This window comes from Streptopelia decaocto (assembly GCF_964273445.1).
Source record: "Streptopelia decaocto genome assembly, chromosome: 22".
In the NCBI taxonomy this organism is placed as follows: Eukaryota; Metazoa; Chordata; class Aves; order Columbiformes; family Columbidae; genus Streptopelia; species Streptopelia decaocto.
The window spans coordinates 5,821,461-5,849,182 of NC_138677.1; the positions used below are offsets into that span (position 1 = coordinate 5,821,461).

The 27,722-nt window shown below is 63.1% G+C and overlaps 6 protein-coding genes across 7 annotated transcripts; 4 read left to right on the top strand and 2 right to left on the bottom strand.

The window, feature by feature from the left end:
- Window positions 1–1,059: 1,059 nt before the first annotated feature.
- Window positions 1,060–5,090, top strand: NAGLU (N-acetyl-alpha-glucosaminidase). Its single transcript, XM_082071003.1, has 6 exons — window positions 1,060–1,634; window positions 1,851–1,998; window positions 2,081–2,227; window positions 2,424–2,509; window positions 2,762–3,018; window positions 3,169–5,090. Exons 1-6 carry the CDS (start codon window positions 1,255–1,257, stop codon window positions 4,383–4,385), a joined length of 2,235 nt encoding a protein of 744 aa, XP_081927129.1. The 5' UTR covers window positions 1,060–1,254; the 3' UTR covers window positions 4,386–5,090.
- Window positions 5,091–5,435: 345 nt separating this feature from the next.
- Window positions 5,436–7,109, top strand: HSD17B1 (hydroxysteroid 17-beta dehydrogenase 1; the record flags this gene model as incomplete). Its single annotated transcript, XM_082071129.1, has 6 exons — window positions 5,436–5,532; window positions 5,643–5,804; window positions 6,092–6,271; window positions 6,347–6,440; window positions 6,543–6,726; window positions 6,814–7,109. The coding sequence occupies 6 exons, from the start codon at window positions 5,436–5,438 to the stop codon at window positions 6,982–6,984; spliced, it is 888 nt and encodes a 295-aa protein (XP_081927255.1). The 3' UTR covers window positions 6,985–7,109.
- Window positions 7,110–7,329: 220 nt separating this feature from the next.
- On the top strand, window positions 7,330–11,623 carry COASY (Coenzyme A synthase). Its single transcript, XM_082070596.1, has 9 exons — window positions 7,330–8,061; window positions 8,388–8,602; window positions 8,710–8,841; window positions 9,089–9,278; window positions 9,691–9,755; window positions 10,184–10,268; window positions 10,825–10,922; window positions 11,010–11,156; window positions 11,411–11,623. Exons 1-9 carry the CDS (start codon window positions 7,458–7,460, stop codon window positions 11,453–11,455), a joined length of 1,581 nt encoding a protein of 526 aa, XP_081926722.1. The 5' UTR covers window positions 7,330–7,457; the 3' UTR covers window positions 11,456–11,623.
- A 224-nt stretch (window positions 11,624–11,847) lies between these two features.
- Window positions 11,848–17,082, top strand: MLX (MAX dimerization protein MLX). 2 transcript variants are annotated; one of them, XM_082070603.1, is made up of 8 exons: window positions 11,848–12,038; window positions 12,383–12,419; window positions 12,516–12,618; window positions 13,287–13,393; window positions 13,656–13,755; window positions 13,977–14,076; window positions 14,450–14,651; window positions 15,010–17,082. In XM_082070603.1, the coding sequence occupies exons 1-8, from the start codon at window positions 11,974–11,976 to the stop codon at window positions 15,154–15,156; spliced, it is 861 nt and encodes a 286-aa protein (XP_081926729.1). In that variant the 5' UTR covers window positions 11,848–11,973; the 3' UTR covers window positions 15,157–17,082. The 2 variants fall into 2 exon arrangements, with proteins under 2 accessions (XP_081926729.1, XP_081926730.1); XM_082070604.1 differs by having other exon boundaries at window positions 11,933–12,038; window positions 12,516–12,605.
- Window positions 16,603–19,190, bottom strand: PSMC3IP (PSMC3 interacting protein). The gene is made up of 8 exons (XM_082070607.1): window positions 19,071–19,190; window positions 18,897–19,000; window positions 18,363–18,452; window positions 18,187–18,298; window positions 17,917–18,062; window positions 17,463–17,516; window positions 17,158–17,217; window positions 16,603–17,082 (listed from the first exon to the last, which is right to left on the bottom strand). The coding sequence occupies exons 1-8, from the start codon at window positions 19,102–19,104 to the stop codon at window positions 17,023–17,025; spliced, it is 660 nt and encodes a 219-aa protein (XP_081926733.1). The 5' UTR covers window positions 19,105–19,190; the 3' UTR covers window positions 16,603–17,022.
- A 533-nt stretch (window positions 19,191–19,723) lies between these two features.
- Window positions 19,724–27,679, bottom strand: RETREG3 (reticulophagy regulator family member 3). The gene is given in 11 exon segments (XM_082070597.1): window positions 19,724–21,240; window positions 21,777–21,909; window positions 22,253–22,332; window positions 22,751–22,888; window positions 23,257–23,341; window positions 23,949–24,075; window positions 25,148–25,178; window positions 26,325–26,431; window positions 27,389–27,578; window positions 27,581–27,595; window positions 27,598–27,679. Coding segments are annotated over 11 exon segments (1,407 nt in total). The 5' UTR covers window positions 27,665–27,679; the 3' UTR covers window positions 19,724–20,806.
- Between the last annotated feature and the right edge of the window lie 43 nt (window positions 27,680–27,722).

The window sequence follows — 27,722 nt, forward strand, 5'->3', positions numbered from 1 at the left end:
TTGGAGCTGCTCGGCTCCTGCCCCCCGTGTCACCGGCTGTCCCGCATGGGGCCGTGTTTACTCAGGCCTTTCCTGCGGGGCTGGAGCTGCCGCAGGAGGTTTTTCCACATGTGCGGAAGGGAGGAGCAGAAGGGAGGTTTCTGTGTGGGTTTGGTGATTGTGTTTGGAAGCTGTTGCAGCCCGGTGTGTTTCCCGTCTCCTGATGTCTCCGGGAGGGCGAGGAGCTGCTCTGTGCTGCTGGACGATGCCCCTTGTCCTCCCGCAGCCCTCGGGTGGGGAGACGGGTCCCCTGCTGCTGCTGTGCCAGCTGCGTCCAGGGGCCGCTCTCCCCTTTCACCCATCCCGCTCTTGCACCACTCCCGTGCGCAATCACAACATTTCTGCCCGTTTCCATGGCTCTGCTTGGCTGGTTTCGTGGGGTTTCATGGGGTTTCATGCTTGGCTGGTTTCATGGCGCTGGGGCCGCAGGGGCAGCCCTTGCAGGCTGGGGGGGCAGGAGCCCCAGTCCCCTTGTGCTGGGGGGAAAGCCTGAGCTCCCCCTTCCCTTCTGCACCAAAGGAGGTGGCCGGGCCATCCCTTGCAGCCACACTCTGTCCCTCCTGGAGCCCAGAGACCCTGGGCACGTCCCTGCTGCCCCCACCCCGGGGCCCGAGGGTGCAAAACGGGTGCGATGCCGCGGGTGCACAGCGGGGCCGGGGCGCCCCCTCCCCGCGGGGATCCCCGGGGCGCTGTGCCCACCCGCTCCTCCGGCAGCAAGGGCTGAGCCCCCGTCCTGCCCGCGCCCCGGGCCGAGCCGGCTCCCGGGCTGCTCCGGGGACACAGCCGGGCTTCCCCAACCCCGGGCACCGGCCGCGGCCCCGGGAGCCGGCGGGGACCCTCTGCCCGGTCTCGCAGCGACCTCTTCAGGCAGGAGCGGCCCCGGCCGGGGGAGCCGCCGGGGTCCCGCGAGGGGCGGAGCCGGTACCGGTTGGGCAGCGCCGTTCCCGCGGGGTGGCGGGTGCTCCGGGGCCGCGGCGGAGCGGTTCGCCCCGTGGGTGGAAAATGTAAGACATGATTTCCAAAACCAGCTGGAGCCCCGGAGCCGCAGCTCCCCGCGGGGGTCCCGGGGCACCGGCAGCCCTTGTGTCCGTCCCGGCTGCCCGGACCGCGGAACCAGCGGCGCTCCCGGTACCGGCTCGGCCCCTCCCACCTCCGGTCCCGCCCCGGCCGTTCCGCGATTGGCGGAGCGCGGCGGCGCTGGGCCCGGGAGCGGCGATGGCGGCGGGACTGGGGATGTCGCTGTCGCTGCTGCTGCTGCTGGTGGCACCGCGGGGGGACGCGGGGGACGCGCGGCAGGAGGCGGCGGTGCGGGCGCTGGCGCGGCGCTTGCTGGGCCCCCGGGCCGCCGCCGTGGAGCTCTCGGTGGAGCCGGCGCTGGCGGCGGGCGGGCCCGACACTTACCGGCTGCTCTCGCCGCCCGGTGCCGCCGTGGCCGTGGCCGTGACGGGCTCCAGCGGGGTGGCGGCGGCCGCCGGGCTGTACCGCTACCTGCGCGACTTCTGCGGCTGCCACCTCTCCTGGTCCGGGGCGCAGCTCCGCCTGCCCGACCCGCTGCCGCGGCTGCGGACCGAGATCCGCGTCACCGCCCCCGGCAGGTAACGGGGCCGCGGGGGTCCCGCCGGGGCCGCCCCGTCCCGGGGGTGCGGGCCGAGCTCCGGGCGCGGGGCCGGGCACTGCTCACGCCTCGTTAGCCCAGGACAAGGCGCCCTTATGTAACGGGAACGGGGTCGGGAACGGGCCGGGAATGGGAATGGGAATGGGAATAGGAACCGGGGGGTCCAGCCCGCAGCCTCCCGCCTGCTCCCTCCCAGGTACCGCTACTACCAGAACGCCTGCACCCAGAGCTACTCCTACGTCTGGTGGGACTGGGCGCGCTGGGAGCGGGAGATCGACTGGATGGCGCTGAGTGGCATCAACCTGGCACCGGCTTTCGCGGGGCAGGAGGCGGCCTGGCAGCGGGTTGAGTACCGGGGCCCGCGGGAGCGGGCGGGCAGCGGGGTGCTGGCCGTGGGGCTGGCTGAGCCTCCACTGCCTCACACAGGTGTACCGGACCCTGGGGCTGAACCAGTCGGAGATCGACACGTACTTCACGGGGCCGGCGTTCCTGGCCTGGAACCGCATGGGGAACCTGCGCGGCTGGGCAGGGCCGCTGCCGCCAGCCTGGCACCTCAAACAGCTCTACCTGCAGGTACCGGGGGCACCGGGGCTCCCCACCCACTTGGGACAGACCTGTGCAAGCCCCTGCCCTGCTCCTCCGCGACAAAGTGCTCATGGAAGCTCGGGGGCTGCCGTTCCGTTCCCCAGGCTCCAGTGGTGCCCTTGAGCCCCTCGCGAGGAGGTGGGGGATCCTCGCCCCCAACTCGCTCCCTCCTTCTCTCCCCCAGTACCGGATCGTGGAGAGGATGCGCTCGCTGGGGATGATCACGGTGCTGCCGGCCTTCGCGGGCCACGTGCCCCAGGGGGTTCTTCGGTAGGTGCAGCCCCACGTGCTCATGGACCCCACGGGTGAATCAGCCCTGGCTGCAGCTTCTCCCCGGGGTCTCAGCCCTGGGCCTTTCCCGGGGTCCCACCTGTCGCCAGCACCAGCACATGGCTGCTCCTGGGGCTGTGGCAGCTCCTGGCTCTCCTGTGCCCACAGCGGCTTCCCCGGGATGCTGCTCTGTCCCCACGGGGGTGTGACAGTGCTGTCCTGCTCCCGATCCCCGTCTCTGCCACCTCACAGGGTCTTCCCACGTGTGAACGCCACTCGCCTCGGGGGCTGGAGCCACTTTGACTGCACCTACTCGTGTACGTACCTGCTGGACCCGGAGGACCCCATGTTCCAGGTGATCGGGACCCTCTTCCTGAAGGAGCTGATCAGGGAGTTTGGCACAGACCATGTCTACAGCGCCGACACCTTCAACGAGATGACTCCCCTCTCCTCCGACCCTGCTTATCTCTCCAGGGTCAGCAGCGCTGTTTTCAGGTCCATGACGGGAGGTGGGTCAGCGCGCGGTGCCGGCCGGGGGGGGCAGCAGCTGGTCCCAGACCCTCAACACCCCCTCTAAGAGGGGCGGTTGGTGTCCCCGGGGCATTGTGGGACACCCGCCTGCCCAGAGGGGACCCTCACCCGTGCACCTCTGTCCCCAGCCGACCCCGAGGCGCTGTGGCTGATGCAGGGCTGGCTCTTCCAGCACCAGCCGGATTTCTGGCAGCCGGCGCAGGTGCGAGCGCTGCTGCGCGGCGTCCCCCTCGGCAGGATGATCGTTCTCGACCTCTTTGCCGAGTCCAAGCCCGTCTACCAGTGGACAGAGTCCTTCTACGGGCAGCCCTTCATCTGGTGCATGCTGCACAACTTTGGGGGCAACCACGGCCTCTTTGGCACCGTGGAGGCCATCAACCGCGGCCCCTTCGCTGCTCGCCGCTTCCCCAACTCCACCATGGTTGGCACCGGGCTGGTGCCCGAGGGCATCGAGCAGAACGACATGGTGTACGAGCTGATGAACGAGCTGGGCTGGCGCCAGGAGCCCCTCGACCTCCCCAGCTGGGTGACCCGCTACGCCGAGCGCCGCTACGGTGCCCCGAACGCCGCGGCGGCCGCCGCTTGGCGGCTGCTCCTCCGCAGCGTCTACAACTGCACCGGGGTCTGCGTCAACCACAACCGCAGCCCGCTGGTGCGCCGGCCCTCGCTGCGCATGGACACGGGGCTGTGGTACAACGCCAGCGACGTCTACGAGGCCTGGCGGCTGCTGCTGAGCGCCGGCGCGGAGCTGGGCGCCAGCACCACCTTCCGCTACGACCTGGTGGACGTCACCCGGCAGGCGGCCCAGCAGCTGGTGAGCGACTACTACGTGAGCATCCGCCGGGCTTTCCAGAGCCACGCGCTGCCGGAGCTGCTGACGGCCGGCGGCGTGTTGGTGTACGACCTGCTGCCGGAGCTGGACAACCTCCTGTCCAGCCACAGCCTCTTCTTGCTGGGCCGCTGGCTGGAAAGTGCCCGCGCCGTGGCCACCAGCGACCAGGAGGCCGAGCAGTACGAGCTGAACGCCCGGAACCAGGTGACGCTCTGGGGACCCAACGGGAACATCCTGGACTATGCCAACAAGCAGCTGGGGGGGCTGGTGCTGGACTACTATGGCGTGCGCTGGAGCCTTTTTGTCTCCGCGTTGGTGGAGAGCCTCAACTCGGGCAGCCCGTTCCACCAGGACCAGTTCAACCAGGCTGTCTTCCAGGTGGAGAGAGGCTTTGTCTACAACAAGAAGCGCTACCCGGCCGTGCCGGCTGGGGACACGCTGGACATCTCCAGGAAGCTGTTCCTCAAATACCACCCCAGCGCCCCACGGCGCGGCCGGGCCGGGCCGGCGTGACTTGGGCTGCGCCTCCCCGGGGAGGGCGGGCAGGGACCGTGTGCCTCCCCTGCCCAGGCTCCCGCGGCTCCTGCAATGAAGGTGCAGAGCCCCGGTGGCCCCCGGCCAAGCTGGATGTGCGCAGGGGCGCTGGGAGCTGGATGGGGGGCAGACTGTGCCCCAAGGACTCATCCTGCGCCGTGCTCAGCCCTGCCCGGCTGGCCGGAGCATGAGCCCACAAGCCGGGCTGCCCCAGGAGGTGAGGGCTCTGCTGCTCCAGCAATTCCAGTTGGAAGCTCAGGGGGAGCTGGGACCGTGCAGAGGGACAGGGGACACTTGTCCCTGCCCTTGCTGGCTGGTGGGGACAGTGATGGCAGAGAAGCAGCCAGGGAGGCGGCAGCGGGGGGCACAGAGCACCCCCTGCCCCAGGGGGAAGGGGCGAACCAGCCTCACCCCTGGGGTGGTCCTGGGCGCTCCATGGACCCCAGTGCCCACAGGGACCCTCCGCTACACGGCCCTGGCCACACTTGGTGCCTTTTGTACCAAAAGAGACTTTGCAGAGTTTTCTGCAGCGACGCTGGGGCTGCGCTCCCTGGAATGGGTTTTCTGAGCCTTTTCCCCCAGCCGGGGGGCTGAGGCAGAGCCTGGCCGTGGGGCTGGCAAGCAGCTTTGGGGGCCACCAGCCCGCAGAGCAATTAAAGGCCTGGCTGCTGGGCGTTCTTTTCTCCCGTGTGTGTCCTTCTCCTCTCCCCAGCGTGGGACCAGCACGAAACGGGGCAGGGGAGTGGCGCTTGGCCCCCGAGCCTGCATAGCAGGAGAAGCGGGGTGCCTGGCACGGCGGGGCTGGCGCTGGCTCTGCCAACCCCCTTGTGCCCCGGGGTCTCCTCCCGCGGGGGGGTCCTGGCTGCGTGGGGTCTTTATCGCAGCAGCTGCACAAGCATCAAGGCGCAGGGAGGTGGGTGGAGGGGCCTTGAGATAAGGCGGCAGACACAACACCCGCGGCGGGGGGTGGGGGACCCCCCTCCCATCCCTTTTAAAGAGCGCGGCCCCCTCGGCCGGCACCGCCTGCCCATGGAGAAAACCACGGTGCTGATCACGGGCTGCTCCTCGGGCATCGGGCTGGGCCTGGCCGCGCGGCTGGCGGCCGATGGCGCCCGCAGGTTCAAAGGTAAAGGGGTGACGCTGCGCCGGGGGGGCCGCCACCCCCGGGGGTCCTGGTGGTACCCGGGGTGGGCAGCTCAGTGGCATCGGTGCGGGTGGCCGCGCTCTCTCCTGCAGTGTTTGCCACCATGCGGGACGTGGCCAAGGGCGAGCAGCTGCTGGCGCAGCTGGGGGGCTGCTGCCCCGACACGCTGGAGGTGCTGCAGCTCGATGTCACCGACCCGCGCTCGCTGGCGGCCGCTGCGCGGCGGGTGCAGGGGCAGCGGCTGGATGTGCTGGGTACGGATCTTCCCGGTGTCCCCATTGTCCCTGGGGCGGCTGGGGGGGCCTCTCTGGGGTCACCAACCCTCCCCAGGGCACTGGGAGCAGGTGCTGAATCACAGGAGGTGCCGGCAGGCCTGGGATGGGGTGCGCTCGGCGGCGCAGGAGCTGGGTTTGGGGGTGCTGAGGGTTGCTGGCCCGTCCAACAGAGAAGGGCCCCCACATTCCTTTCTTCTGGAACCTTGACGGTGCTGGGGAGTGAGCGGGGGGTGCGGTGCCCATCTCACCAGCACTGTGCCCTCCAGTCTGCAACGCGGGGGTGGGATTGATGGGACCCCTGGAGACCTGCTCCGACCAAGCCATGAAAACCGTCTTCGACGTGAACCTCTTCGGGGCCGTCCGCACCATCCAGGCGTTCCTGCCCGCCATGAAGCGCCGCAGGGCCGGGCGGATCATCGTCTCCAGCAGCATCGGGGGGCTGCAAGGTGGGACCCCTGGCACCCTGGAGCACGGGGAGCCGCGGGGAGGGACTCGGTGCTCAGAGTGCGGCTCTGCCCCAGGGCTGCCCTTCAACTCCGTGTACTGCGCCAGCAAGTTTGCAGTAGAGGGGCTGTGCGAGAGCTTGGCCATCGTCCTGCAGCCCTTCAACATCCAGTGAGTACCGCGGGGAACCCGACGGGCACCGAGGTGCAGGGATGTGGGGATGCTGGGATGAGGGGATGCTCACACCTGGCTCGGGGCTGCCCCATCCCGCAGCCTGACGCTGGTGGAGTGCGGACCCGTCAACACCAGCTTCCTGGCCAACCTGCAGCGCCCCGACCCCGAGGGCAGCGAGCTGCAGGACCTGGATGCTGAAACACGGGGACTCTACCGCCAGTACCTGCAGCACTGCCAGAGCCTCTTCCGTGAGACGGCCCAGGAGGTGGAGGAGGTCCTGCAGGTGGGATGGGGGCTCGGGGAGGGATCTGTGCCTGGGGGTGGCTGTGGGGACGTGCTGGGGACAGGTCTGACCCCTCTGCGGTGCCAGGTGTTCCTGGAGGCCATCAGCACCCCCTGCCCTCCCCTGCGCTGCGTCACCACCCAGCTCTTCACGCCGCTCTCACGCCTGCGGTTGGCCAACCCCGATGGCTCCGCGTACGTCCGGGCCATGCACGACTTCGTGTTCGGGCACAGCGGGGCCGGCGGGGCCCAGCCCTGAGCCCCCCGAGACGCGGGGGGTGGCCCCCAGCCCTGCGATGGCCGTCCTGGCTGGGGCATCTCGGTCCCACGGTGTCGCCAATAAAGCCCTTTGCAGCCGCACGGTCCCGGTTCCATCCCTCTCATCACAGCCCTGCCCAGGGGCTGGCGGGGATTCAGCCCGGTCCCCGGGGGGGTTCAGCTCTGGGGCCCCCGGTACCCGGCCGTGCCCCGCGGGGCTGGCGGGGACCGTGCCCGGGGGTTCCCCGGTGCCGCGGGCGGGGGGCCGGCTCTGTCTGTCTCCTCCCTCCGCGGGCGGACCTCGATCGCCGCGGGCGGACCTCGATCGCCCGCACCGGGACGCACCGCGACTTCCCATCCCCGCTCCCGGGCACCGGGCACCGGGCGGGCTCCCCGGAGAGGCGTTCCCGGGGCGGTCCGGCGGCTCGTTCCGGTGCGGCGGCGGCGGCTCTTCCGGCGGGGCCCGGCCCGGCTATGCCGCCCTTCGGCTCGGGGCTGCTGGTGCTCACGGCGCCGTTGGCCGCGCTGCCCCGGCGGGCGGCGGCGGCGGTGGCGGCGGCGGCGGGGGTGGTGGCGGGGCCGCTGTACGTTCACCTGCAGCCGGGGCTGCGCTTGGCCGCCCCCGCCGCGCCGCTCCCCGCCGCGCCGCCCGCCTGCCCCGCGCTGCTCCGCGCTCTGGCCGCGCTGTACGCGGCGGCGGCGGCTCAGCGGGACCTGGACCTGCGCGTCCTGCTGGGCCCCGGCTGCCGCCGCCTGTCCCGGCCGCCCCGCGTCCTGCTGGCCGCCGCCGCCGAGGCTCCGGGGCCACCGGGGCCGGTGCAGCTCGGTCTGCAGCACTTGGCCGCCGCCGCCTACGGCTGCCCCCCGCACCTGCCCGCCGTGCTGCTGGGGGACCCCGGGGACGGCGCGGGGGACCCCGAGGAGGACGCCGGTGCGGCGCTGCCTGACTTCTCCGACGTGGTGGTCGGCGGGACCTTCGACCGGCTCCATGGCGCTCACCGCCTGCTGCTCAGCGCCTGCTGCCTCCTGGCCCGGCAGCGGCTCCTGGTCGGGGTGGCCGACGGCGACCTGCTCCGCCGTGAGTCCCGGGGTGACCGGCCCCGTGCGGGGACAGGGGGAGCCGGGGTGACAAGGACAGGGCGGTGACAGGGGCCAGTGATGTGTTGGGTCTTGGCAGCCGCGCACCCAAAGCGCCCGAGCGGGGTGACGGGGGACCTGGTGTCCCGTCCACACCAGTGACCGAGGTGCGCAGACACGGAGCTGCGGGGGCAAAGGGAGCTGGAAGAGGGAGCCTCCCAAAGTCACAGATGGGTTTTTGTCTCCATCTCTCGGCCTCACTCTCCGCCGCCACTCTGGGAGCTCAGTGTTGTTAAACAGACGCTCTCCTGCTTCTCTTCCCTCCAGGCAAGGTCCTGATGGAGCTGATCGAGCCGTACGAGCTTCGAGCAGCGAAGCTGCGTGAGTTCCTGGAGGACGTGAAGCCCTCGCTGCGTTACGACATCGTGCCTCTTGTTGACCCCTACGGCCCCGCCATCACGGACCCCGACCTGCAGTGCTTAGTGGTCAGCGAGGAGACCCGCAAGGGGGGGGAGGCCGTCAACAAGAAGAGACTTGAAAATGTAATTTCTGCGCCGGAGCCCACCGGGCTGCCCCTTCCCACCCCCTCGCCTGTCCCGCTGCTGTGTCCCTGCAGCTCACGGCCCTCGGGGCGCCCTTCTCTCGGCAGGGGCTCCCCGAGCTGGCTCTCTACGAGATCCTCTTGATGAAGGACCCCGAGCACCGTCAGAACGAGGAGGAGAAGATCAGCTCCTCCAGCCTGCGGCAGAGGCTGCTGGGGACGCTGCTGCGGCCCCCGCGGGTGAGGGGGGACGCTCGGAGAGCCGCGGGAGGGGGGGTGGCAGCCTCGGGGGCTGAAGAGCCAGCTCGTCCCCCTCCACACGTTTCGGAGGAGCATTGGCTGCCTGTCCTGGCCCCCGGCAGGAGGAGCCCATTGCTCTGCACGGCCAGGACCTTCCATGTCCATCTCCAGGCTGGCTGGTCAGGATCCTTCTCCGGTATAGCCCGTGTCCTCCATCTGCTGGCAAAGACTTTCCTTCTTCCCTTAGCAAGACCCGGCCTTGCCTTCGCGCCCGTACGTGATCGGCCTAACCGGAGGAACCGGGAGCGGGAAAACCTCCATCGCCAAGCTCCTGGGGCGCCTGGGAGCGTTCCTCATCGACGCCGACAAGCTGGGCCACGCCGTCTACGTCCCCGGCGGCCCTGCCTACGAGCGGGTGGTGGCGGCGTTTGGGGCAGGTAGAGCCACCGGGGGCTGCGGGAGGACCGGGAGGAGGAGGAGCAGGGAGGGTGTGCATTGTCCCGGCCTGCGCGCCTCTGCCCGTGGGATTTGGCTCCACACCACCCAGATGGGGATCTGGAGCTGGTTCGGTGATGGTTGGGCCCGAGCGGGGCAAACTGCTGCTTTCCCCAAATCTTGCGCTCCTGTGAACTGGCTGGTGTGGAAGGTGAAACTGGGCTCCTGTTGGTCTAGGAAAAGCTCTTCCCTGTCCTTTTCTGGAGGTGGAGAGCTGCCAGGTCAGCTCCTACAGCTCCTTTGTGGGTCTCTTTGAGAGCCCTGTGCTGAACTCCGTTCTCTCTGACCGAGGCTTGCTGCGGGGACGCCAGTTGGATTCATTCTACTCAAGCCTGTTCTGCTTCTGTCTTGCAGAAATCTTAAATGAAGACGGGACAATTAACAGGAAAGTCCTTGGGGCCAAAGTGTTTGGAAACCAGGTGAGAGCAGCACAGACACTGTCAATGTTTAATCTCGTGAGCGGGGAGCTCTCCATCCGTGCTGAGGCTTTTTGTTTCTCAGCCCTTTGAGCTGATGGCGCTTTCCTGACTGTGCTTTCTGGCGGCGACGTACAGACGGGGCAGGACACGGAGATCCTGTCTCTGTAGCCAAATCAGCGGCCATGCTGGACATGCTCCTCCCTCCCCGGCAGCTGCTGCTGCCTCCTTGTCCCCATTGCCGTCCCCTCTGTCCCACGTGTGTCCTTCGCGGATCAGCAGCCCTGGCGTCCGTGGAACGGTGCGCTCTGCCCCTTCGTGGTTTGGGCTCATGCCCAGTGGCGCTCAGTGACGTGGCAGCTGAACCTGACCCTCTGCTCCTGGCTTTGTTGGCCGGGCCAGTAACCGAATCGCACCGCGGTCCTTTCTAGGAGCGGCTGAAGAGTCTCACGGACATTGTGTGGCCCGAGATCGCCCGCATGGTCAAGGAGCAGATTGCGGAGGCAGATGCTCAAGGTAACCGGGACGGCTCCCATCGCAGCACAAAGGCGGGAGGTGGGTGCGTGGTCTTGTGCAGGATCTGCTGCTTCTGGCAGCACCAGGAGTGTTGTCCCCCCTTTTCTCTGCTGGGGATTGTCACCAGCTCAGTGCTGAGCAAACCCCTGCGCTCAGCCGGGCCAGGTTCCCTCAAACGTCCCCCCCTGAGGAGGATGGAGGTTGCTTTATCTTTCCTGTGTGACTTCAAGTTGATTTTTGGTGTCGCGCTGCAGCGGTGAGTGCAATGTGTGTTCCTTCTGGGAGCAGAATTTTTCCAGCTCTTGGGAGATGCCGTTGGTAGCTCGATAGACATTTAGCTGCAGGCGTTGGCGTGACCTGCCACCCCAGGTGTGCCCTTTAAGCAAACACAACCTCCTCCTGCTGCTCTGTGCTCCACGCGAGGTTCTTTGCAGTAAAGCACGTGAGTTGCCGGTTTGCAGGAAGGCACGACTCGGAGCGCGTGGCTGGGCTGCACCCAGGAGCAGCCGCGCTGCCCCGTGATTGCCAGGTAATGAGGAATGGCCTCGTTCCGCAGGAAAAGCCGTGTGCGTGCTGGACGCGGCCATGCTGCTGGAGGCTGGCTGGCAAGACATGGTCCACGAGGTGTGGGCGGCCATCATCCCCGAGGAGGAGGTGGGCGATGCCCCGTTGTCACTTGCTGCTGGGGCGCGTTCTCCGTGTCCCCTCCGAGCGCCTGAGTGTCCCCTCCGGTCCTGCCAGGCGGTGAAGCGCATCATGGCCAGGGACGGGCTGAGCGAGGAGGCCGCTCGCAGCCGGCTGCGGAGCCAGATGAGCAACAGCCGGAGGGTGGAGCAGGCGCAGGTGGTGCTGTGCACGCTCTGGGAGCCCGAGGTCACCCGCAAACAGGTGGGACCCGGCTGGCTGCAGCGCTGGGTCGCTCTGGGGTGGCCAAGGGGGAGGCGGGTGGCTGTGATGGGGGCCGGCGGGCTCGGCGCTGTGCCCGGGTCACTCATGGTGCGCTGCTCAGCACGGGTCTGTGTCCGGGCACGGCCACAGGGGTGGATTCGGGGGGTAAATGCAGCAGGGAAGGGACGGGAAGCGTGGGACCCCCGTGGGACGCCCCGGGCCCTGAGGTGCCGCCCCGGCGGGTTCTGCGGCAGGTGGAGAAGGCCTGGGAGCTCCTGCAGCGGCGCCTGAGCCCGTGACGGGACGCGCTCCCGTGAGCCCGCACAGCGACCCGGCGGCCGCAGGATCGGGGCCGAGGGGCCGTGTCCTGGGTCACGCAGCGTCCCCGAGCGGCCGTGTCCTGGGTCACGCAGCGTCCCCGAGCGGCCGTGCGGGAGCTGGGGCGCCCGCTGTCCTGGGGACGGGGACCCCGCGGCGGCTCCGTGGACCGAAGGGCTGAGCCTGCGCCGGTGCCTGGACCCTGTGACAGTAAAGAGGTTTCTCCGTCGGTGCGTGTCCGTGTGCTGGTCCTGCCCGCTGTGCCCACCGCAGCACTGCTGTCCCTGTCCCCGCCCGGCTCTGGGGACGCGGGGGCCGGGGCAGGTCCCATTCTCTCTTGCATCCCCGACCGGGTCCCGGTCCCGCGGGGGCATCGAGGCGGGAGGCGCCGCGGGACGGAGCGGCCCCGCCTCCCCCGGCGGCGCCGCTGGCGGGCGCCCCCTGGCGGCCAGGCGGCGCGGGGCGGACTGCGTTTCCCGTCAGCCAGCGCGGCGGTCACATGACCGGGGCGGGCGGAAGATGGCGGAGCAGCCCGGCGGCGCGGCCGAGGACGCGTGGGGGAAGGTGGGGCCGCTCGCCGCGCCCGCGCTGCGCACCGGGGCCGGGGCTGGGACCGCGACCGCGGCCGGGGCCGGGGCCGGGGCTGGGCTGGGCCGGGCCGGCCGGTTTGGCCGCCGCCAAGGGGGCTGCAAGCGGGGGTTGGGCCGTGGCGGCGGGAGCGAGGGCGGGCGGGCGGCAGGGCCGAGGCCGAGCGGGGTGAGCTCGGGTCGGGGTGGGGGGCAGAGCCCAAAGCTCAGTGAGCGCTCGGGGACCGGGCGGCGGCGGGGGGGGGAGCCGGTGGCACCGGGGGGACCTCGGGACTGCAGGGGTCCCGGTTCGCTGATCTGTCTCCTCCGGCCCCGCTCAAGGTGGACGCGACGTACAGCGACAATGGGCTGGACTCGGGTAAGTCCCCCGTCCCCATCGTGGTGGCTGCAGGTGACCCAACTGTCCCCGCCCCCCACTTGTCGCTTGTCGCTGATTCTGTGAATCGTCCCCCAGCGCTCTTCATGGAGAACGCGCGGAAGAGCAGCATCGTGTCCCGGGCCAACAGCATCGGCTCCACCAGCGCCTCGTCTGTCCCCAACACAGGTGGAGCTCCGGGGTCCGTCCCCCGGCACCGGGGACTCTCAGCCCTGTGCTGGGGGGGCCCACCCCGGGAGGGTGGGGGAGCAGCGTCGGGGTGTTGTGGTGTCCAGAATGTCCTGAGCTGACCCACACGGATCATGGAGTCCAACTGCTGTCCCTGCACAGGACACCCCACGGGTCACCCTGTGTGTCTGAGAACATTGTCCAGTCTCTTCGTGAACACTGTCAGGTTGGGCTGTGACACCTCCCTGGGAGCCTGTTCAGTGTCCAGCACCCCTGGGTGAAGAACCTTCTCCTCTTGTCCCACTGGCCCTCCCCAGCACATCTCTGCCGTTCCCTGGGTCTGTCATTTCATCCCCAGAGAGCAGAGCTCAGCGCCTGCTCCTCCTCCCCTTGTGAGGCAGCTGCAGCCGCCACGAGCTCTCCCCCCATCGTGTGTTTGGAGCAGGGGATCAGTTGGGTTTTGATGCCTTCACAGGCACCTTCCTCCTGTCACGAGGAAAGTGGGGGGGGCAGCACCTCGAGGTGTTTGTCCCTGGTTCCTGGGGCTGTTTTGGGCCTGATCACGGCCCACAGGGCTCAGCCGGTACCTTTAGCCGTCACCCCCTCCATGCGCGTTCCCCCCCGTGCTCGGGGACTGTCCGCTGAGGCGTCTTCACGCTCACACGAGTCGTCCCCCCGCAGATGACGAGGACAGCGACTATCACCAGGAGCCCTACAAGGAGTCGTACAAGGACCGGCGCCGGCGGGCGCACACGCAGGCGGAGCAGAAGCGGCGAAACGCCATCAAGGTACCGCCGGAGGCCGCGTGTGCCGCCCAAGCGCAGCAACCTGCTGGCTCCCGGGCCCCCGCAGCACCCAGCGCCCGGCTGCTTTTGTCACGTTCCCCTTACATTTTGCTGCCGGATCCACCCTCCCCAAGCACAAGCGCGCTGGGAGCCCCGTGGCTCCAGCTGGCTGCCTGGTGGGCGCTGGGAACTGGCACGTTTTGAAACAACCCGTCTCACGCTGCTGAACTCCAAACGCGTTTGCTGTGTTTCTGCTTCCCCGCAGAAAGGCTACGACGACTTACAGGCCATCGTGCCCACCTGTGAGCAGCAGGATTTCTCCATCGGCTCCCAGAAGCTGAGCAAGGCCATTGTCCTCCAGAAAAGTGAGTCTTGAGGGTGCGGAGAGGGAAGGGGGTGTTGTCAAACCCCCAAAATGCCTTGTTAGAGCCATGAAACATGGAGGTTAAGCACTTTGGGACCTTCTGGTGTGATGATGCTCTCGGGGAGCTCAGGTGTTGGTGCTGCCCAGGCTCAGGCACCTTGTGAGGGGATCTCGGGGACTTGTGTGTGCTGTCAAATCCTCACTCTGTGTTTTCATGCTCAGCCATCGACTACATCCAGTTCCTGCACAAGGAGAAGAAGAAGCAAGAGGAGGAAGTTTCTACCCTCAGGAAAGACGTGATGGCCTTGAAGATCATGAAAGTGTAAGGGAAAGCTGTTGGTTGCTGCCCAGTTCTTCCTGCTCTTTCTCGCCGTCCTTTCAAGGCTCTGTGGGCGCGCTCGGTGCTCCACAGACAGCCTGGCACCCGCCGTTCCGAGCTGTCCCTGCCTCCTGTCACCCCTTCTTCTTTAGTGTAGGTCTATCTTGGGTCAGTTGGTGGAGCTGAGTGTGAAGGTGGATCCAATTTAGAAAGTCAATCTGCTCCTGGTGTCAGGAGCAGCTGCAGCAGGATTTTCTACCAACTCTTGGTCCTCTCCCTCCCTGCCGCGGTTCTCAACTGCTCCCATAGCTGAGCAGAATCTGGGGGTGCGAGATCTCATCCTGCTGCTGACCACGGGGCTCTCGGTTCCTTTCAGGAACTACGAGCAGATTGTGAAAGCTCATCAGGACAACCCGAACGAGGGGAAGGACCAGGTCTCCGACGAGGTGAAGTTCAACGTTTTCCAAGGCATTATGGATTCCCTGTTCCAGTCCTTTAACGCCTCCGTCTCCGTAACGAGTTTCCAGGAGCTCTCGGCTTGCGTCTTCAGCTGGATCGAGGAGCATTGCAAGCCTCAGGTGAGCGGGGATGAGAAATGGGGCAGAGACTGCTGGGCACATCTGGAGTGAAGGGGTCGGGGTGTCTGGTCTCTGCTCCCCAGGAACAAGCGCCAGGAGCAGAGGAAACGGCCTCAAGTTGCGCCAGGGGAGGTTGAGGTTGGATCCGGGGAACAATTTCTTCCCCAAAGGGCTGTGGGGCATTGGAACAGGCTGCCCAGGGCAGTGCTGGAGTCACCAGCCCTGGAGGGCTGGACAGACGGACATGAGGTTCTCAGGACATGGGGCAGTGCTGGGGTGGGTTATGGTTGGACTCCATGATCTTGAGGGGCTTTTCTAACCAAAATCATTCTGTGCCGGTGTCTCCCCTCTGCCACAGACGCTGCGGGACATCGTGCTCAGGGTCCTGCACCAGCTCAAGAGTCAGCTCTATGGAAACTTCCCCCTGCAGCGCCAGCAGCTCCGGGGCTGCCGCCGCCTGCACAGCCGCGGGGACGGGCCCCCTCCCGCCCGGGGGCCGCGGTGACGGGCGTCGCGAAGGGCTGGGCCGGCTCCCTTGCGTACGTTCCTAAAGCTTCTCTGAATTATTTATTGTATTAACTACGCAACCCAAAGGAGGCTGCGCAGCCACCTCTGCCCCGCGGGTGCTGTCGGTCAATATTACCAAATATTTGTAGGGACTTAGTGGGGGAAAAAAAAGGTGTGTTTTAAGGTCTTTTGAGGCGCCAGAGAGTCCCTGGCTCAGGTGGGTGCGCTGGGCTCGCCTGTGTCACCGACTCTCTCCGCTGTCACCTCAGGCCTCCAGTCTGCCCCCTTCTGCTTCCAGGGAGGGGGAATGAAACCAGAACGTGTGCGAAAAGCTGCTGGTTTCTGTTAAAAGAGACTCGGAATGGGCTTCTCCTGTAAATAATGGGGGTTTCTTGTACCTCCCTCTGAAGGGGCTCTTATGGGGCACGTTTGTTTTGGGGGGTTGGGGGAAGGACGAGCCAGGGAGATGCTGGGCTTGCTCAAACTTGATTGTGCTGCAGCCGTGGGTCCCCTGAAGGGGAATGAGCGAGGTTTCTGTTCTGTTCTGCGTGTGCTGGGAGGGCTGAGCCGCCTCCGGCTTCGTCTCCTCGGGTTTTGGTGCCGCTTGTGCTGCCTGGGGCCGCAGTTCAGCAGCTGCCGCTGCCACAAGCTCTTGCTGCTCCTCCCTAGAACGTCTCTGTATCCGCGTGTGTACATAACCAGCCTTGATTTGAGTTTTATTTTTATAAATCATGGAAATGATCCCGAAGCGTTATCGGTGTTGGCTTTGCAGAGGCGCTCGGGTCACTTTTCAACCTGCTCGTGCTGGGTTTCCAGACTTTGGCGCAGCTGCCGCCCCGGTGCCACCCACGCAGGGTTCGTTCTGTTCCCCTGTTCGTGCTCCCGCTCCGGGGACAGCAGATTATTGTTTGTTTTATTGTTTTTTTCCACTGTTGATGAGGTACCACTCGGCTCCAGGTTGTGTGAACGCTGGAGTGCGAATGTTTGAGCTCCCGCTTCTACCCACGTTTAGCAGCAAAAAACCCCTTCAGTGGGTTGATTTTTATACAAAATGATGCATTAAAGGCCACACTTGGGTGTCCTTTCCGACGCAACGGAAGCCTCAGAGGCCAATCTGCGGTGACACACGGCCACGATGGAGCAGCAGCTGCATCTCACCTGGAAGATGTTGCTTTGTGAGGAAGAAAATCCTCTCGGGGAGGGGAGCGGGGGGCACAGACCAGACCAGCTGCTCTGCGGGGACTTTTACAGACCTCACATCTGAAAGCAACGTATTTTTCTATTGTGAAAAGTAATTAAATAAACTTTGCTGAATGTTTTAATGATTTTCGGCTTTTATTCCTAGAGCCGGTCAGAGACTGACAGGCCGTTTCTGCTGCGCCCCAGAGCCCGCCCCTGCCCCGATACACTTTAAACAGAGAAAAACGCCACAGCAAAGCAGAGCTGAACCAAAACCCTGCTGTTTAATGAAGCACATTCTCGTGTATCGCTCTGTCAAGCGCCTGGAGCAGGGGCAGAGCTCTGCAGCACGAACAGGCACAAGTTTACTCCCCTTGCTGAGGCAATCGCTTCATTTTCTTGCTTGGAACACCAGGAACTGTACCCCAGTGCACTTACACCTCCCCCAGGACAGGCGACCTCCACAGCAAACTGCGCTGAAGGGCAGGAAAATACAACGTTCCTTGTGCCAGCGAGAGGGCGCAGTGTTGGGTTTTACTCACCCCAACTGCAAAGCATTTTAAACCAAACCCATATAAATACACAGGACCAGCCCAAGCCCTGAAAAAAAGAGGGAAAATACATCCCAAGAGCTGAGTTTCAGCATCAGCTGTGTCTCCGTGGGGCAAGGACCCCCCCGGGCGCCTCACACGGCCGCGGGCAGCGTGACGTTGTGCTCCTCGTCCGTCTCGATGCCGACCTCCTCCTGCACGGCGAGCACGGAGCGGCGCTCAGGGCACCGGCCCCGGCCCCGCAGAGCCGCCACCGCCCCGGTACTTACAAAGAACTGCTTTTTGCTTTTGGGGTACCCCTCCAGGATGGCGTCCAGCAGCTCGGTCGCCTGGTGAGACGGGGAGGGTTGTGAGGTGACAGTTCTTGGTGACTATGTCCCCTATGAGTCCTCCCCAAACCCGTGCAACCCTCGCCTGAGGTCTCTCCACATCGTGGCGGCCAGAAAGTGTCCAGTTTGACCAGGGGTCGCTCCCCAAGCTGCCCCACAGACCCACATCCCCCCCAGGGTGCCAGTGTCACCACAGGACTGTCACCACCCCTGTCACCACCCCCTCCCCGCCACTGCCCCGTTACCATTCTCTTCCTCCTCCGCCACTCCTTGCAGTACAGCTTCTGCTCGCTGCAGACCTGCGGACAGCACGGCAAAGTGAGAACCCACCAGCCCGCAGCCGCCCCGCGAAGCCGCCGTGAGGCTGAGGTGCCGAGGACACAGACGTCCCAGCTACAGCCGGTGGTTTATTTGACAGCACAAGCGCCTCAGGAAGCCCCTGCCGGGACGTAAATCTCTCTGTGAGATGGGTCACCCGATGGGCAAAGAGGGACTGACCGGGTGGCGGGTGAGCGCCCGGAGCAAAGGGTCACAAGGCAGCTCAGGGCGCCCCGAGAGTCGTTGCCATCACACAGAGTCAGGAACAGGCTGTGCGGAGCAGCCCGGGCACCCGCACACCCCCCGCCCCTGTCTGAGTGCTGTCAGTCGGACAGGGGACACAGGGAACACTCCGGAATTCAGCCCCAGGCAGCTCTTTACCTTCTCTTTTTCTTCCGGCGTCACGTGGTTGGTGGCAGATTTAATCCTCTCCAGTTTCTCCATGTAATTCGCACAGTCCTTCCTCAGCTCCTCGATCTCTCTGGCCACCTCAGGGGTTGTCATGGAGCCGTTCAGCTCCTTCAGCTCTGGGCGGGAGGCAGCGATCACCAGCAGGGCGGACAGCCCGGCGACCGGGGCACGGCTGCCCGTTATCCCCCAGCCGCTCCCGGTGCCGCAGGGGGGTCTCCCCGGTGGGGAGCGCACACTCACCCGCCTCCATGTGCCGGCAGCTCTGCTGCGCCGCCTGCACCTTGGCGGAGAGCGCGGCGATCGCCTCGTCCAGCCCGCGGAGCTGCGCGTCGCTGGCGGCCGGGAGCTGCTCCTGCGGCGCACGGGGGGTCAGCGGGGGCGGGGCCGGTGGCGACAGCGCCGGGACCGGGGCTCACCTGGTCGGCGAAGTAGATCTTCTGCTTCCCGTAGGTTTTCTCCCGGATGCGGCCCTGCTGCGCCAGCTGCTCCAGCGCCTTCACCACGGCCTGCGGGACCGCGGCTGTCACCGGCCCGGCCCGGCCGCACGGCCCCTCCACCCGCCCCGCACCCGGCCCCACGGTCCCTACCCTTCCCCAACCCGACCCGTGGTCCCTGTCCCGGCCCGGCCCCACGGTCCCTGTCCCGGCCCGGCCCCACGGTCCCTGTGCCGGCCCCACGGTCCCTGTGCCGGCCCCACGGTCCCTGTGCCGGCCCCACGGTCCGCAACCTTCCCCAACCCGGCCCGTGGTCCCTGTCCCGGCCCGGCCCCACGGTCCCGCCACCAGCCCCGTGCTCCCGGCCCCACGTTCCCAGCCCCACGGCCCCTGTACCGGCCCCGCGGTCCCCACGCTTCCCCGACCCGGCCCGTGGTCCCTGTCCCGGCCCGGCCCCACGGTCCCGCCACCAGCCCCGCGCTCCCGCCCCGGTCCCGGGGCCCCGGCCCCACTCACCGCCTTGCCCAGCCCGTGCTCCCGCTGCAGGTTCCCGAAGGCGTCCTGGGCGCTGTAGGGCCGGTTCTGCTCCCGCAGGTACTGCAGCAGGACTGCGGCGGCTCCTGCGGACACGCCCCCGCCGGTCACCGCGGCCGCCGGCCCAGCCGGGGGGGGGCGGCTCCGCGCACTCACCGCCCGCCGCGGCGCCTTCGCGGCCTTTGCTCATCCTCCGCTCTCCCCTCTCTGCTCCGGTGCCGTGACGCACTTCCGGCGCGCCACCAGCTCCCCGCCAATCGGGGAGAGCGAAGCGATACGGCCTCTGATTGGCGGGGCAGAGAAGCCACGCCTCGAAAAGGCGGGGCGCTGGAGGGGCCAGCCAAGCCCCGCCCCTCCCGGTTCTCCCCGTTCGCGCCCACGGTTCCGCCGCACCGGGAGGAGATCGGGGACCCCAGGGCGGGACGGGCCCTGCCGCTGTGGGGCCAACGGGGAAGCGGCGGCGGGAGAGCGCTGGGCCAGCGGGCGGGGGCTCCGCAGCCCCGGGGCAGGCGGGAACGGGGCCGGGACCCGCACGGGGGAGCAGCACACGCCGTTCCCCGCCACCACCGCAGCCCCGGGGCAGGCGGGAACGGGGCCGGGACCCGCACGGGGGAAGGAGCACACGCCGTTCCCCCTGGGGAACGTTCCACCACACCCCCGGGGAGCTGGGTGTTACAGTCGCATAAAACAGCCCAGTAATGGCCCCACGCTGCCCCGTTACCACGGCTGAGCCGCCCCCTCCCGCCGTGACCCTCGGGACAGCACAAGCACCGACACCACCACCACAGATTGACACAGAAAGCAGCAGATAAAGGGTTTTTTCCCTGAAGAGGTACGTTCTTTGCTGCACAAATGTGACCAGAAACGGGTTCTATGGCTTAGAAAAAGCGCCGGGAAGCTCGGAGGGGCCGCGGGGGACAACCCGGGGACACGGCGTCTGTCCCCTCGCAGGTGCTGGTTTGTTTAACGTGACCGGGACAGGCACAAGCTCTTCGGTCACTGGTGGCTTGGGCTGGTGTCCCCATCGGCTTCTTCTGGGCGGGGACTCGGGCAGGAGGCACCGGGGCCAGAACCTCGTCCCTCTTCCGAACACCCGTCCCTTGGGGAAAAGTGCAGCGTGGCCCCTGTCCACACCGAACGTGCGCTGGAGGAACACGGGGGGTTTAGCAAATCGTTAGTCTGTTATTTCAGGAAAGCGACACACAAGCAGCTGCCACACGTAGATGTTGTTTGCGGGACTCTACAGTTGTCACAGTCGATGTCTTATTGCCGTTACATCTCGTACAAAACAGCGTCACTAGAAAGCCGGAGATGGAGATGAGCAGGTCACAAATGTTGCCGTGCACCGTCAAGTCCACAAAAAGAGCGAAGGGTTTGCTTCTACCCGGAGCTGGGTATTGCTGGGAAAGAAGCAACTTGGATTCTGTGCACATCTGAGGAGCGGGGAATGGTTGTCTTAAATTAAATCCCAGACGCTAAGTCTGAGCGGAAAAAAAACACCCAAAAATCACTCCCGTCCACCTGGTTACGCATCAGCACCCAAAGGTCGGCTTCAGGATTGTTCTCGGCGACACAAAGTCAGTCTGAGCGGTGGTCTCCGGAGATTTATTGTCTTGGGTGAGGAATTTTGGAGCAAGCAGCATCCTGGCAGACAGTGCATGGTGATTGTGGAGCTATCACATCAACGTCTTTATGAATTACCAGTGTAGTTTATTTTAAAATCCAAGCGAGGCTACAGAGTCACAAGTCACAGTGGTGTTCCCAGCCACGACTGGCTGTCACGTCACTCATACTCACGCAGGAGACGATCTAGAGAACTGTGCGAGGCTTCTCCTTCCAGGATCCCCCTCCCCGATGCGCAGTAGAAAACCAGAGGGAACCGGTGGGATCGTTTACTGGCCCCGGGAGCCAGCGGGATCCAGCTGGTTCAGCTCCGACTGATCCAGAAGTTCAAAGTCATCCCCTTCCGCATCAGTGTCCAAATCCGAGCTGGCGGTTCGGAGATAAGTCTTTGCGCTTCTCTGGGGATGGTCGCTGCGCGAGGAGCTCGGCTGAGTGGCTCCCGACAGCGCCAGCTGTATCATCCCTCTGGTGACAAACCCCGCGATGTCGGTGCTAAGATTGTGTACGGATGGCAGCGCGCCGGCTTCTTCCTGGTCATAAGGGAGGTGCAGATCTTCCGCTCCGTGCGGGCGGTAAGCCAGGCTTGGGATCCCGATGCTGGTGTCGTCTTCGTCATCTATGCCGGTCGCTTCTGGGTTTATGGATGGGAAGTCGGGGAGATCCCTGGCGAAAGATTCTTCTGGGTCACTGTGACCATCCAGGTCTAGAAGAGGACAAAGCGCTTTAAATCCACAGTACAAGCCAAACAAAGTGCCATCCAGCACAGAAAGACTATTTCAATCTACTTAGGCTCTATGTGTTGCTGTTCACTTGTTACTTGAGGTCTCCAGCAGATCTGCAGAACCAAAGATTTCTGTAAAGGTAGATACTGTGGTCTAGGTACTTTAATATCGCACACAAAAAGGGAGAGGAATTGGAATGGGGTAGAATTGCCTTCTCAATAGTGGCCAAGAAGGTCTGGGCGAGGGAAGTGACAAAGCACATTCATTCCTCCACTCTAACTTTTAAAAGTTAAAACTAGACCATAACTTAGACCGGAAGATTTATCTCACAAAAACCTTAACTTGCACTCCTAGGAAAATGTCATCGTTGTGCAAAAAGGCGGTTTCTGAAGAAACCCCCACGCAGAAGATGCACTATTCGTGTCACGTTAAATGCTAAATACCAAATACCGCACAGCAGAGAAATTCCCAGTGCTCAGCATCCTACACCTCCCAGAAACCACCCGTGTCCTCTCACCTTCTGATCCCTCCGTCAGGGGAGTCTGGCCCCTCGAAAGGTTAAATATCCCGTTCTCGGTGTAGGAAACCTCAGCATCCGAATGCTCCGAGTCAGAGATGGTCAGTTCCTTGGCAACCACAGAGTCATCCAGCTTTGAAACACCAGATAAAAATGGAAAACATCAATACTGGAAAGCTTATTCCCGGGCCTCAAGACAAAACACACAATCCAGTGGCCACCAGTTAAACCCAGTCCTCATGGGAGGCTCATTTCATACATCGCTGCCCAGCCTGTAGTTGGAACAAGCAGCGCTGGACATACTTGAGTGAGACAGAGTAGAAAGATCTCTCTCAAATGACAATATTTTCACCTGATTTTCCAGCACAACCCTGCTACAAGGTGCTGCACACAGGGCCACACGCTGCGTGTCCACAAAACACAAAGAGTTTGTTCTATTCAGCTGAGCTCTTCTATTCCAGAGGCACGATTTTTACCTTGGGACAGAAGGCGGCGAGCTCCTCCTCGCTGTCACTCGCATCATCCGCATCCTCCTGACGAAGAGCTCGGCGCCGCACTGCCACAAACCAGAGTCAGAGCTCGTTACTGCTGCTGGGACGGGGATCTGTACAGAATCAGCTTTACCCGGAGCAGAAAACCCCTGAACTGGCAAGCTCAAACACAACGTAACACAACATGCTTTGTTCCACGGCAGAGCAACGCGATCATTTCTGATTTGGGCTGCTACAGAGCGTTCGCTGAGAGGAACATGTTTAGCAGCTGCTTTGCACTGAGTCCCTCCTCCTTTTTTCAGCGCAATAGGGAACACGCAGTTCTGGCAGCTGAGAAACGGAGCGGGAGAAGCTCGCACCTTCCCGAAAGAGCTATTTCCATCCCAAAGCGAGTCGCCGGTATTTGCCGAGGGCGCTGGAGCGACCACCGTGCCCCACGCGCAGCCCCGACCCGCTCCAAAACCAGGAGCTCGAGTCACTTACGTTGCTTCTCTCGCTGCTTTGAGATCATGTAGCCTCGAACGCTGAAATCCAGCCGCTGCAGAGCTGGCTCCAGCTTCCCGTACACGCGCTGGCCCAGCCTGTGGTACACGGCGAGGGGCCACAGCAGCAGGAAGAGCACTGAGGTAAGCGGGAATGCGGATTAGAAGTTCGTTCAGCCTGGCAAACACCCCGCAAGATCTGAGTACCGAAGGCAGCGCTGTGGGAGGCATCGGTGCAATCACCGCTGCCCATTTAACAAAATTCAGCGGCCAACCTATTAGCGCTCAGATCTATAGTTATTAAGCACTTAAACATGTTCTCTCTGGACCAGAGACCTTAGAGTCCTGGTCAAGAACCACCACACTGCAGGCAGAATGGATTATTTTCAGTTTTCAAGCAGTTTACACGAGCTTTTTGTTTGAGCAGAAGAGCCTCAGCCCTCGGACATTCAGATCCCGCTCATCTCTACCCCTTTTCACTTTGTACTGGCACAGAGATCTACTTACACAGCAAGTAGGAGAGCAAGAGTCCGGGGATGTACCGGCCCAGCACAGCCAGGAATGTGAAGACTCCACATGCTAGAAGGCAAAACTGAAGACACGGGAGACAGTGAGTGTCCAAGGTTAAGCAGCAGATTCGCTCAGTTCTTGAGTTTCACCACCTTCAGTGTCAAAAATTTCTTCCCCATGTCCAGCCTGAATCTCCCTCCTTTAGTTTAAAACCATCACCCCTCGTGGTGTCGCAACAGGCCCTGCTCAAAAGGCTGAGGCTAAAGACAGAACTGTTTGAGGTGGGAAGGACAGGGATGGTACCACCACGTTACGGGTTCCTCTTTGCATAAGCCTCAAAAAAAAGAAGAAAACTTTAAAAAAAGAAGCTTGCCACGCTTTCTCAAACTGTTAAAATCCAAGGAGGGAGATGAGCTTGACAAACACTTCAAAAACCTCAAAACCTCCAGGAGGAGCAGCCACATTTGCACTTCACTAGTGCACCCAACGTGCCGACACTTGTTTTCTCCTCCCTCCTCCACAACCTGATTGTTCTGCCGGTGCTTTCTACTCCTCTCCACCACTTAACCGGCGTGGCGGTGCTGTTGTGGGAGAGCTCCCGCGGTAACGCCCCACGGCTCAGAGGATCCCCGTGGTCAGCACGGGCTCTGCACCAACCATTCGATTTGCCCACGTCTGTACGTTCTCACCTTTCCAGGGTTTTGCCGCTTGAAAACGAAGAGATTACTGAAGAAGCTGGTCGCAGCCACCCATCCTTCGGCCAAATGGTGACAGAGCTCCGGCACTCCCAGCAGCCGAGGGTGAACGTAGCCCCAGCTGCAGCGAAGAATTCAGATATTACTGCATCAGTGTCAGCGCAGAAGTCACCGGTTACAAACCCTCCTCTCAACACAACCTTCTCCTCTCCCCCAGCCGCTGGGCTCTAGAGATGAGGCTCGGTCTCAAAACACCCCCTTGCCAAAAGCAGCACTTCTACAAGCACCCCAGTTCTCCCCCAGCAGCTAAGGAGCAGTAATTTCAGTCCTCCAGTGTCTCAGCTTAACCAGTTTCCAAGCTACTGGAGGGAAAGGGCAGCGCAGAATGAAATTCAGCGAATCTGTTTGCTTTCTCTGCATTTATTTGGGCAGCTGCAACCCCCAAGAATTCAGCATGAGGCTTACAAGCAGCCTTGTACCTTAATTAATATATTTGGTTACTCATCTTTGGCACGTTCTATTAGTGCTTCTTAACTGCTAGTCACAAGTATTTGAAGGCTGGGAAGAGCAATTCCTTTTGTACTTGGGCCTCTTGCAAAATAAAATAAAATAAAATAAATAAATAGTCATTTGGCAACAGCTCAAGTGATTTAATCGGGAGCTAAAGATCCAGAGCGGCTCCGCAGCACAGAAGGTGTGTCCGGAGTGGAGGGTGTTATTAGGAAGCCAACACCCCAACATTTCTCAACCCTTTATTAGCACTGCAGTCAGATCCTAACTATGCAACAACTCCTGGGACTCCTGGTAAATGTTCCCTAGGGAGTCTCAAAACACCCTGTTATTTTTAAAAAAATGTTGTTTTCCTGCTACTGAAAGGTGATACAAAAGGAATTGCTTCTGAGGCAGCACCTCTAAGTGAGGGGTGCAGGGGCGAAGTGGCGGGGGAACTTTTACAACACTCAAGCAAGAGTTACTGGAGGTCAGTACGAGGCAAAAATTAAGTATAATATAATACAATGGCTTGAGCAAGTAAAGAACTTGTCACAACAGCTTGACAGAGTCCAGGGCTCCATCAGCTCCTCCTCCCCCTTCCCTTGCTGCTCTAAGGAGCCAAAGTTACAAGCACGTGCAAGTGATAATGACACAGTATCACAATAAGCACCAAAAAGCAGAGGATTCAATTAGTTTCCTACCTCTCATTGTCTAATTCGTCAGGTCTCGCCACTAAAATATTAAGAACAGACACTACATTAGTTGCAAGGAATTTGCCATGAGAACGCTTAGCTCTTGGGATTTAAGTAAAGCTTTAACGAGCTGGGGAATACCTGGAACAGGCATTAATTAAGAACTGGAGGCGCATCACTCCATAATGCATTTTGAACGTGTACGTGTGATAGTACAAGGCTGCAAGAGAGTCTCCTCAGTATTTGTTGGACATTGTCTGGAAAGCTGCTCTGGTCACAGTGACGAGTATTAGCAAAGAAATCCCACTTTTGCCTCCCTCTCTTCCCCCGCACACCCAGACAGTGAAGAACAACAGTTTATGTACAGAGAGGCACCAGAGATTTAAGTTATTTGATACTTTCTCACCCAGGCTGGGATTTGAAAGGCGACGCGGGGATGTCTCAGTTATCCCGGCAAATAGAAACCAAGGATCTGAGGGATCTGAACAGACATTTCCTCATCACTTCAGCTGCAGAGCCTGAGCCAAGCTGCTGCTAGAAACCGAGAACAGCTTTAACGCCTTCCCGAGGAACCCGGAGAACAGGAGCTGGAGCAGAAACTGGGAGTTGTACGTGCTGGTGAGCGAGGAAGCGCCTCTGGGAGCACACAAACCAGCCACGCTGCTTCAAAACCACCGGCCACGCAGAGCCAGCGACACCCTGAGCTGCCAAGAGCGCTTATATTCATATTCATGTCACAAATGGTCGCTAGAACTGCTGCGTTTACTGAAAGCTCTAGACTAACTTCATTAGCAGCCATTGAGATGTCTCTTCTACAACACAAAGCTGGTTTATTACAGATTCTGAGGAGAAATCCAGATGTATTCCACGCACGCTTCAATTCCTCGCTCTCGTACCGAATGCTCGGAAGGTGAATCACCACGTCAAAACCTGCGCTGGTTCACGTACGCCAGATGGTTCAAGATTATGAGACAAAGACCAGTGTCACGAGCATGAAAAGCTGCTCTTATGTTTATTTAGGTTAGGATTTTCCTAACATGCCTGCAGTTCTTGCCTGCTCCCAGACTCACAAAACAAAAACTCCAGGATTTTAACTATTTAACTCCAGGCGGGGCTGAGCATTTACACCTCTAGGGCTAAAAGCAGCGCTGGATTTGATGATATCAACTCAAATGTTGCAACTTACCTCCAATTTCAGGCCAGATTCTTCTCTTCCACTGATCTAGGCAAACTACTATGATAAGTGTAAGCGCGACCAGGAACAGCAAACGGAGAGAAGTCAGAGCAAAAAACCTACGGGGAAGAAACAAACAGATCGGGACTTACCAGATCTGTGTGACACACACAAATGGGATAACGCAAACCAACTCAAAACGAAATCAGTCGTTCAGTAATGGTTGTAGCCAGAGAAAAGCGCTAATCGGTCAGCACCCAGCCTGGCAGGGGCTTATCAGGCAGCTGCCACTGGGCAGCTTTAGGGACCTGCTCGTGTCGCTTCTGGCAGGACAGCCCCGCTTTCCAGAGCCCAGCAGAACCTGCTCCGCTGTTCCCGGAATAGTTTGGGTGATTAGTTTTATGTTTCCAGGTTCCTTTTCTGCTGAATCCCAGGGTGGTTTGGGTTGCAGGGACCCCTGTAGATGCCCAGCCCTGCTCACGCAGGGTCACAGAGCAGATCACACAGGATCCCAGGGGTTTGAATGTCCCAGAGAAGGAGACTCCACACCCGCTCTGGGCAGCCTGGGCCAGGCTCTGGCACCGCAAAGGGAAGAAGTTTCTCCTCGTGTTCAGATGGAGCCTCCTGTGTTTGTCTGTGCCCGTTGCCCCTCACCCTGGCGCTGGGCACCACTGAGCAGAGTCTGGTCCATCCTCTGACACCCACCCTGAGATACTGATCAGCACAAAGCTCAGAGAAGTTTCCAGGCCGGTGTTGGGGTCCCAGCTCATCCACAAACCGTGCAGGGGAACGGGCAGCTCGGCTGGGGGAGGTTCCTCCCGGGGCACTCGCTCTCCGGGCCCCGGTGAAGGGGTTCGCGGAGCCGGGACCGACGGCAGAAGGACCGGTGGACAAGGCACCGGCTCCTCCTGCCCCCCAGACCCGCCGCCACGGGGGAGCCCAAACCCCGCGGCGCCCGCGGGGGAACCGACCGGGGGCTGCGCGGCCCCGCGGACCCTCCGGGGCGTCGGCGCGACCGGCACAGGCCCCTCCCGCCCCCCCGGCAGCCGCGGCCCGGGCCCCGCCGCCCCGCTCACCAGAAGAGGCCGTGAACCGCCGCCCAGCACAGCGCGCTGCGGCCCGGCCGCTCCCACACCAGCGCGGCCTGCGCGGCGCTCAGCAGCGGCTCGTAAGGCCCCAGGCGGGCCCGCAGCGCCGCGCTCAGCTCCTGCACCCGCCGCTGCCGCTCGCCGGGCCCGCCGGGCCCCGCCGCCGCCATCGCTCCCTCACGGCATCAACATCCGCCGCCCGGCCGCCGCCGACATGGCGGCCCCCGCCGCCGCCGGAAGTAGGGCCGCGCTGGCCGCCGCCATCTTGGGGCAGGCGCGGCCGTTACCGTTTGCTAGGACGCATGCGCGTTGCCGGGGCGCC

Excerpts from the sequence above, each read along its gene's own strand:
- COASY (XM_082070596.1), top strand. The coding sequence starts at position 7,458 with ATGCCGCCCTTCGGCTCGGGGCTGCTGGTGCTCACGGCGCCGTTGGCC. Across the intron at positions 8,842-9,088 it reads CGCTGCTGCGGCCCCCGCGG|CAAGACCCGGCCTTGCCTTC; the intron begins GTGAGGGGGGAC and ends TTCTTCCCTTAG. Across the intron at positions 10,923-11,009 it reads CCATCATCCCCGAGGAGGAG|GCGGTGAAGCGCATCATGGC; the intron begins GTGGGCGATGCC and ends CGGTCCTGCCAG.
- PSMC3IP (XM_082070607.1), bottom strand. The coding sequence starts at position 19,104 with ATGAGCAAAGGCCGCGAAGGCGCCGCGGCGGGCG. Across the intron at positions 18,453-18,896 it reads AGCACGGGCTGGGCAAGGCG|GCCGTGGTGAAGGCGCTGGA; the intron begins GTGAGTGGGGCC and ends GCGGTCCCGCAG. Across the intron at positions 17,218-17,462 it reads GGCGGAGGAGGAAGAGAATG|GCGACCGAGCTGCTGGACGC; the intron begins GTAACGGGGCAG and ends CCGTCTCACCAG.
- NAGLU (XM_082071003.1), top strand. The coding sequence starts at position 1,255 with ATGGCGGCGGGACTGGGGATGTCGCTGTCGCTGCTGCTGCTGCTGGTG. Across the intron at positions 2,510-2,761 it reads GTGCCCCAGGGGGTTCTTCG|GGTCTTCCCACGTGTGAACG; the intron begins GTAGGTGCAGCC and ends GCCACCTCACAG. Across the intron at positions 3,019-3,168 it reads TTTCAGGTCCATGACGGGAG|CCGACCCCGAGGCGCTGTGG; the intron begins GTGGGTCAGCGC and ends CTCTGTCCCCAG.
- MLX (XM_082070603.1), top strand. The coding sequence starts at position 11,974 with ATGACCGGGGCGGGCGGAAGATGGCGGAGCAGCCCGGCGGCGCGGCCG. Across the intron at positions 12,420-12,515 it reads CGACAATGGGCTGGACTCGG|CGCTCTTCATGGAGAACGCG; the intron begins GTAAGTCCCCCG and ends ATCGTCCCCCAG. Across the intron at positions 13,756-13,976 it reads GGCCATTGTCCTCCAGAAAA|CCATCGACTACATCCAGTTC; the intron begins GTGAGTCTTGAG and ends TTTCATGCTCAG.